The sequence below is a fragment of the Triticum urartu genome, chromosome 2A (genome assembly GCF_056163025.1).
Source record: "Triticum urartu cultivar PI428250 chromosome 2A, HENAU_Tu73, whole genome shotgun sequence".
NCBI lineage: Eukaryota > Viridiplantae > Streptophyta > Magnoliopsida > Poales > Poaceae > Triticum > Triticum urartu.
The window spans coordinates 43787409-43796233 of NC_141874.1; the positions used below are offsets into that span (position 1 = coordinate 43787409).

The 8825-nt window shown below is 49.9% G+C and overlaps 1 protein-coding gene across 1 annotated transcript; it reads left to right on the forward strand.

Moving 5' to 3' along the window:
- Window positions 1-456: 456 nt before the first annotated feature.
- LOC147983472 (uncharacterized) lies at window positions 457-4046 on the forward strand. The gene is made up of 3 exons (XM_087540741.1): window positions 457-489; window positions 3411-3528; window positions 3610-4046. The coding sequence occupies exons 1-3, from the start codon at window positions 457-459 to the stop codon at window positions 4044-4046; spliced, it is 588 nt and encodes a 195-aa protein (XP_087396867.1).
- Window positions 4047-8825: the final 4779 nt, after the last annotated feature.

The following is an 8825-nucleotide window of genomic DNA, read 5'->3' on the forward strand; positions in this document are numbered from 1 at the left end:
ACGCGATATGCTCCGGATCAAGGGCCGGAGTTGCCACAGGTGTGACCTCCCGAACACTGTCCGGCGGCAGAGCTAAATCATGCTCGTCGTGGCTGTGCGGCGCACCTAACACGGGCTCGAATCCGTCGAAGATCAAGTCTTCGCAGATGTCAGCATTATAGTTTAAGTTTCCAAACCTGACCTGACGGTCAGGGGCGTAGCTCTCGATCTGCTCCAGATGGCCAAGCGAGTTGGCCCGCAGTGCGAAGTCGCCAAATACAAAGATCTGTCCGGGGAGAAAAACCTCACCCTGGATCGCATCGTTGCCGATGATCGAAGGAGCCATCAATCCTTATGGTGATGGCACAGTGGAACTCTCAATGAAAGCACCAATGTCGGTGTCAAAACTGGCGGATCTCGGGTAGGGGGTCCCGAACTGTGCGTCTAAGGCGGATGGTAACAGGAGGCGGGGACACAATGTTTACCCTGGTTCGGGCCCTCTCGATGGAGGTAATACCCTACTTCCTGCTTGATTGATCTTGATGATATAAGTATTACAAGAGTTGATCTACCACGAGATCGTAGAGGCTAAACCCTAGAAGCTAGCCTATGACAATGATTGTTGTTGTCCTACGGACTAAACCCTCCGGTTTATATAGACACCAGAGGGGGCTAGGGTTACACAGAGTCGGTTACAAGGGAGGAGATCTACATATCCGAATTGCCAAGCTTGCCTTCCACGCAAAGGAGAGTCCCACCTGGACACGGGACGAAGTCTTCAATCTTGTATCTTCATAGTCCAACAGTCCGGCCAAAGTATATAGTCCGGTAGTCCGAGGACCCCCTAATCCACGACTCCCTCAGTAGCCCCTGAACCAGGCTTCAATGACGATGAGTCTGGTGTGCAGATTGTCTTCGGCATTGCAAGGCGGGTTCCTCCTCCGAATACTTCATAGAAGATTTCGAACACAAGGATAGTGTCTGGCTCTGCAAAACAAATTCCACATACCACCGTAGAGAGTATAATATTCCCACAAATCTAATCTGCAGACAACTTTTCATAACATTACATCACGCCATGGCCCGGTCATTATTCGAACCGTTTTTCTCAACCAGCTACTGCACATATTGCGAGGCGGTTTTCTTGGCACATCTTGTCGAAGCAGAGATCGTGTCCTTTTATCACGGGATTCTCATCAATACGGGTTTAGGTAACCCAACCGCGCCATCAATCACGGCGCTTGGGGAATAAGCGAGTTTACCAGGCAGGTGGGGAGGCGCATAGTTTCTTCCGCCCTTATAAAGGGACAAGGACTCCTCCTTTTCACCCACGCCTTCTTCTTCCCCGCCCATCCATTCTCGCGCACTCGAGCTCCAGCGCCCAAGTTCGCATTTTCTCTGCAAAACCACTCCAAACATGTCCGGAGCGGGAGGCAAGTGGATGGTCTCCTTTGTTATGGAGGAGAACATTACGAAGCTCCGGGAAGCCGGATACCTGGCCGCAGATATCGCCCACCGGCTCCTAGACGCGGGGCATATCATTCCTGCCCCCGAATCCCACGAAAGGGTTGTATTCCTTACCCATTTCGTCCGCGGGCTCATGTTCTACTATGGGCTGGACTTCCATGATCTGGCCCCCAATTTCATCCTCAACATCTTGGCGTTTATCGTCGTGTGCGAGGCCTTCCTCTGCATCAAGCCCCACGTCGGCCTTTGGCTGAAGACCTTCAATGTTAAACCGAAGGTGGTGGTCGGCCAGCAAGCGGAGTGTGGAGGCGCCATGGTGGGCAAAATGCCCAACGTCACCTGGCTCGAAGGCTCCTATGTGGAGACCGTGAAGGGGTGGCAATCGGGATGGTTCTACATCACCGAGCCACATGACACCAACTGGGTGGCGGCCCCCCGAATTTCGATCCGGCATCCCCATGCGGTTCACCTCCTGGAAAGAGAAGGGCCTATCCTGGGGTTCATCGGTGGAGCTGACCGGACTCCAGAACTGTGTTAAAAACATGATAAGCAAGAAAATCAAGCTTGTCAACGTGGTCCAGGTCATGCTCTTCCGCTGGATCCTCCCGTTTCAAAGACGGGCATTCAATATGTGGGAGTTCGACCCGGCTAAGCACCAGACGCTGCGAGAGCTCTTCGACACAACGCACCAGGACATCTGGAAGGTGCTGTTTAAGTCCACCGAGGTACTTCCTCCCCTCACCGAGGATCGCGGACTCAGCACAAAGCGCCCTGCCAATCCTGTGAGCTCCTTATATCTCGTAAGATGTTTCTTTCCCCAGTATAATCATGTGGGGGATCTAAGCCTCCACAAAATTTAACAGGAATGGGTCGCGATGGCGGAGCGGATCGATTGTCCGGCCCCACTGCCCGAAGATGCAGCACGGGCTCTCTTAACGGAGATGCTGGTTCCGGCGCCCTATGATGCACCGGAGAAGAAGGCCAAGAAGAAGGCCACGAGGACCAGGAAAGGTCTTCGGCGCAAGGTCGTATCAGACTCATCGTCTGATAACACCGAGGTGCCCTCCTCCCACGAAAACGAGGAGGAGGAAGAGGAAAGTTCTCCTCCCCAGCCGAGGGAGACAAGAAAAGGAAGGCCGCCCCGTCAGGGGAGGCCAAAGGGTCCAAGAAGGGAAGGACTCTCCTTCCGGAGTGCTCCTCGGCGGCCGCTTTCAGCGACAAGGAGTGGTTACCCAGGGACAAGCCCCTGGCGAAGTCGTAAGTATCCGGATACCATAATAGTTCCTGGTATGTTTTATTTCATTGCTTCTTATCATGCCGAACATGATCATGCAGCCCATCCAAAGCCCATATCGACATATCCTCTTCGGATGAGTCTTTGGGACCGTCGAAGATGAACATCGATCCGACCGCCTCCTCCCCCCACCCTACGGACGATGTCGAGGTGTTGTCTCAAAGGGTACTGAACCAAGGGGAGACAGTTCCGGAGGCGCCCCAAAGCGACGTTCCCGATGCTGGGCGCACGAGGGGCAAGACTCCCACGGGCTCTGATGCCGGGGGCAGCAAGTCTAGCCCCCAGCCGAATACTGTGCTGGAATCTCCAGTGGTTCCGGATTCTGTCAGGCGACCCCACGCCAAGGGGGTGAGCCGTCTGTGTCGATGGCCTCTGTCCATCCAAAGGCATCGGACAATTTGCTGGAAGCGCTTCGCAGCGCTTCCATTGATGAAGAGCACCGCACTATCATGAGTGCGGTGGTCAAGAAGGTTCGGTCCGCCAAAAGCGGACTGATTGAAGCCCGTGCCAGCCTCCTAATAGGCTTTGAGGTAAGTAATCAAATTATGAGAAAATGTTACAGCATAGACAGTAGCCCCTGATGCTCTGTTTGGGGTTCGCAAAGAAAGGCCGAACAAAGGATCAAATAATAATCACAGGAGTCTAATCAGAATATGTCTATGTGAATAAGCATGCTTCACTGCTGGTCGCTGCCGCTCGCATGGCGGAGGTCTCCGCACTGAAGCGGGACCTTGAGCGGTCCGAGGAAGAGCTCAGCCTTACCAAGAGGCAACTCGAAGAGAACAAAGGTAAGTAATGCCTCGTCTGTTTATTGATAAAGAAAAATGAAAGTGGTTGTTAGATCACAGGATCATCATGAATTTTGCTAGGGGCCACGACCGAAGTGGCGGCCCTGAAGAAGGCATTGTCCGAGGCCGAAGGCAAGGCGGCCAAGGAGCACGCCGAGCGCGAGAAGCAAGAGGCCCGAGTCGGTAAGGTTCAGCAAGAGCTCCAGGAGTTTGTCAAGAAGTACGAGTCTTTGGAGCGTGACTCTAAGACGCAAGGGTCCGAGCTTGCGAAGGCCCTCGAGAACGCACAAAATGCCAAGGCCGAAGCCCAAAAGGCCCTCCAGGAAATTGAGGTGGTCAAGAAGATAACGGCGAGTAAGGCATTCATTATGCAAAGCAAGCATGTGAAGGAAACTTTCCTTTTACTTACCCGAATTCGGAGCTCTCCAGGAGCGTTCGCAGATCTACCCAGGAGTGTGTCGGATGCCGCAGAGTTCTACCGGGCCGAGGAAGGGAGCTCGAAGGAGAAGTTGTTCTAGTCTCAGGAGTTTGTCAAGAAGTACGAGTCCTTGGAGTGTGACTCTAAGACGCAAGGGTCCGAGCTTGCGAAGGCCCTCGAGAACGCACAAAATGCCAAGGTCGAAGCCCAAAAGGCCCTCCAGGAAATTGAGGTGGTCAAGAAGATAACGGCGGGTAAGGCATTCATTATGCAAAGCAAGCATGTGAAGGAAACTTTCCTTTTACTTACCCGAATTCGGAGCTCTCCAGGAGCGTTCGCAGATCTACCCAGGAGTGTGTCGGATGCCGCAGAGTTCTACCGGGCCGAGGAAGGGAGCTCGACGGAGAAGTTGTTCTAGTCTCAGTATACTGGGACCGAACATCTGATGCCCTTGAGCGACCAGTTGAAGCAACTGGTCGAGCTTCACAAGGCGGCCGAACTGGCCATGAAGGGCCTCATAGTCCGGATGTGGCCTGGCGAGCCCCTGCCTGGCAGCTATTTCGGCCTGGTAAGGCGGCTTGTGAACGTATGCCCACGGTTTGAAGTCATAAAGCGGTCCGTCTGCATTAAGGGTGCGCACAGGGCTTTTGCCCGAGCGAAAGTGCACTGGGCGAAGATGGATGCCGAAAAGCTGGTGAAGGAGGGGCCGCCGGAGGGCAAGGAGCATCGCCACCCCGAAAAGTATTATGACAGTGTCCTGAAGGGTACTCGCCTTGTGGCAGAGGAATGTGCTAAGGATGTAATATTTGAATGAATGTACTCATGTGATCCTGTAATGTGAAACGAGTTCATGTGTGCTATGTAGCGCTTGTTAATTTAAAATATTACCTTGGTGTGAAACCTGTAGTCCACAACAGTCCTCCTCCTGACAGCATATGGATTAGACTGTCTCCATAACCTCAGTCCTGCATCCTTCCTGATTTTCATGTTTTCTGCCACAGGGTGTGTATCATTGTGGTCAGGGATCTTGGGCTTCAGCTTCCTCAACACAACTGAGCCATCTTCTTCTTCTTCTTCAGCAGTTTCAGGCACTGGGGCCTTGTTTTTCTCCTCAGTAGGAATGTTTCTAGTGCTTCTCTTGGGTTTAGGCTTCTCTGTTGGAGCAGTAGCCTTGGGAGCAGCTTTGGGCTTAGATGGAGTAGCCCCTGATCTGATTGCATCTCCCATGAGCTTTTGTGCTTTGGGTGCTGGTGCAGCATCCTCTTCTTCTTCATCTGAACCTCTCATTATTGATGATCTGCCAAGCACTCTGGCAGTGGTCTTCTTGACCATTTCCTTCCTTTTCTTCCCTTCTCCAACTGCCTCTTCAGTTGGCTTGGAGGTTTCAGCAGTGGATGCTTGGGCCTTAGACATAGGAACTCTCTTTGCTAGTGCCTTCTTATGCATCCTTGGCTTATAACTGTGGCAGCTGAGCCATACCCCTTTTTCAGCACCTTTTTCCTTGAAGTGGCCTCATCCTCAATGGCCACATAATCCTCATCCTCAGATTCTGAGGTTTTCTTTTTCCTGGATTTGGTTGCTGCCTTAGGTAAGTTGCTTGGAGTGCTCCTGCTTCCATCATAAGAAGAGCTGGAGGGACTAGTGCCCTCACTCATCTGGACCTATTCTTCAGATTTGTTCTGGCTGCCACTTTGATCAGACATCTTCCAGGCAAACTGTCAGCAGACCCTGTGAATAGGTTGTAGATGAGGTAGAGTAGATGAGCATCACAAAGTACAGGAGTTTTGCAAAACAATTGAGTCAATAAGTCTAGTTTTAGTTCTCTACAGAAGTGATCTCGGAGCTTATGAATTGACAAACTCGGTGATACCGAAGCAACACTAGGAACCTAAACTAGTGAACTCGGTAGGGCCGAGTCACAGTTCGGCGGCACCGAGATTGCTAGGGTTTCACAGAATCTTGAACTCGGTCACACCGATTTGCGCATTTTGGTCAGACCGAAGAGCGCATTTGCAAAGGCCAAGGCCGAATCGGTAAGACCGATTTCTACAGTTCAGTCGGTCCGAGATGAGTTCTGCGGAGAGCTAACCCTAAAATTTTCGAATCAATATAGACCTAAGTAAGTTTTAGCTGGATGGATGAATCTCAATCGTGGCAAGAAACATGGCATTATCCTTGTGCTAGGAATCAGAGTGAAAAAGACAACACAAGGGATCGAACACTTACCCTAATGCGGCGAGTGTTTGCTACGGCGGCTACGACGGAGCAGATTGCCGTTGACGGCGGCGGAGACCAGTGGCAGGAGGTCGCTGGCGGCGAGAAGACGATCCGAAGACCCGAAGAGGTAGAGTAGGTTATGCGCGAGCGAAGGGTTTCGAAAAATTTCCAAAATTTGGCCCGTCAGTATATATAACCTGACCCTGTCGGTGTGACCGAGTGGAACAACTCGGTGGCACCGAGATGCAAAACTGAAGGCAGTTACTGCAACTCGGTGTGACCGAAAGGTTCTAATCGGTTGCACCGAGATTGAAAACCTAGATCAACTAAGTGATCTCGGTAGGACCAAAAAGGATGAATCAGTCATACCGAAATGCACAAAGAGGTTTTGGAAGTTTAAGCCTATGACGAATCGGGAACTCCGAGTGCTCCTCACACAGAGTGGTTCGAATCTGACTTGATCAAACTCTGTGATGTAGCATGAATAGAGTTTGAGACGAGAAAAGCATAGATAGCTTGAGGGAGTTCTTAGCCATACTCTCCTGGGTTATGAAACCAAGGCTATGACCACCAAAAGCTATGAAATCAAAGCAAATGGAGACCAAAGCTCTGATACCAATTGTATGATCGAAAGTATGTCTAGAGGGGGGTGATTAGACTACTTGACCAAATAAAAATCTAGCCTTTTGCCAATTTTAGTTCTAGGCATATTTTAACAACTTAGCACAAGTCAAGAAATCAACCTATACATGCAATTCTAAGAGTATAGTAGCGGAAAGTAAAACAATTGCATATGAAGGTAAAGGGAGGAGTTTGGAGTGTGCAAATGCAATTGGATACATGGAGATTTTTTGCGTGGTACTGATAGGTGGTGCTATCGTACATCCACGTTGACGGAGACTTCAACCCACGAAGGGTAACAGTTGCGCGAGTCCATGGAGGGCTCCACCCATGAAGGGTCCACGAAGAAGCAACCTTGTCTATCCCACCATGGCCGTCGCCCACAAAGGGCTTGCCTCACTCGGGTAGATCTTCACGAAGTAGGCGATCTCCTTGCCCTTACAAACTCCTTGGTTCAACTCCACAATCTTGACGGAGGCTGCCAAGTGACACCTAGCCAATCTAGGAGACACCACTCTCCAAGAGGTAACAAATGGTGTGTTGATGATGAACTCCTTGCTCTTGTGCTTCAAATGATAGTCCCCCCAACACTCAACTCTCTCTCACAGGATTTGGATTTGGGGGAAAGATGATTTGAGTGGAAAGCAACTTGGGGAAGGCTAGAGATCAAGATTTATGTGGTTGGAGTGGAATATCTTGACCTCAACACAAGTGTAGGTGGTTCTCTCTTAGAAAATGTATGTTGGAAGTGTAGGCATGTTCTGATGGCTCTCTCCATGAATGAAGAGTGGGTGAGGGGTATAAATATCCTCCACACAAAATCTAACCGTCACACACAAATCACCAAACTCGGTGGGACCGAATCATGAAACTCGATCAGACCGACTTAGTTCAAAATGTGAACGTTAGGATTTTTGGTGGGACCGACATGTGAACTCGGTGGGACCGATTTTGTTAGGGTTGGGGCATAACGTAATCTCGGTGAGACCGATCACACAAACTTGGTGAGACCGATTTTGGTAATGGACTAACAGAGAGTTGGTCAGGCAAACTCAGTGGAACCGATTCGCTCATCTCTGTTGGACCGAAACGTTACGAAAGGGAAACAGAGAGTTTGCATTGCAATCTCGGTGGGACCGATCGCTCATCTCGGTTTGACCAAAACATTACGAAGGGAAACAGAGAGATTACAATCCCATCTCGGTGGGACCGAGATCCCTATCGGTGAGACCGAAAAGACTAGGGTTTCTGGCAGTGGCTATGTCAACTGAACTCGGTGGCGCCGGATAGAAAGTTTCAGTGGGGCCGAGTTTGACTTTTGGTTTGGGACAAATGTGGATGTGAGAAAATTGTCGAGGACTTTGGATCATATCACTAAGCACTTTGATCAAGCAAGCCATCAGGCAACACCTCATCCCCTCTTAATAGTATTGGCTTTTCCTATGGACTCAATGTGATCTTGGATCACTTAAAATGAAAAGATGTAGAGTCCTGAGCTTTGAGCTTGAGCCAATTCTTTGTCCTTAGAATTTTGAGGGATCCACTTTTCTCATCCATGCCATGCCAATCACTGAGCTTTCCTGAAATGTTTATCTTTAAGTAGCATTAGCTCAATGAGTTATATGTTGTTAGGAATTACCAAAACCACCCAGGGATAGTTGCACTTTCACCAACGTCTTATTTTGATTCGGCAGTATTGTTGGATGAAGCGGCCCAGACCAACCTTGCATGACCACGTTCATGAGACCGGTTCTACCGACAGACATGCAACTAGTTTTGCATAAAGGTGGCTAGCGGGTGTATGTTTGTCCAACTTTAATTTAATCGAATTTGACCGCGTCCGATCCTTGTTGAAGGTTAAAACAACAAACTTGATAAATCACTGTTGTGGTTTTGATGCGCAGGTAAGAACGGTTCTTACTAGAAGCCCGTATCATCCATGTAAAACTTGCAACAACATAGTAGAGGATGTCTAACTTGTTTTTGTAGGGCATGTTGTGATGTGATATGGTCAAGACATGATGTGATATACGTTATTGTA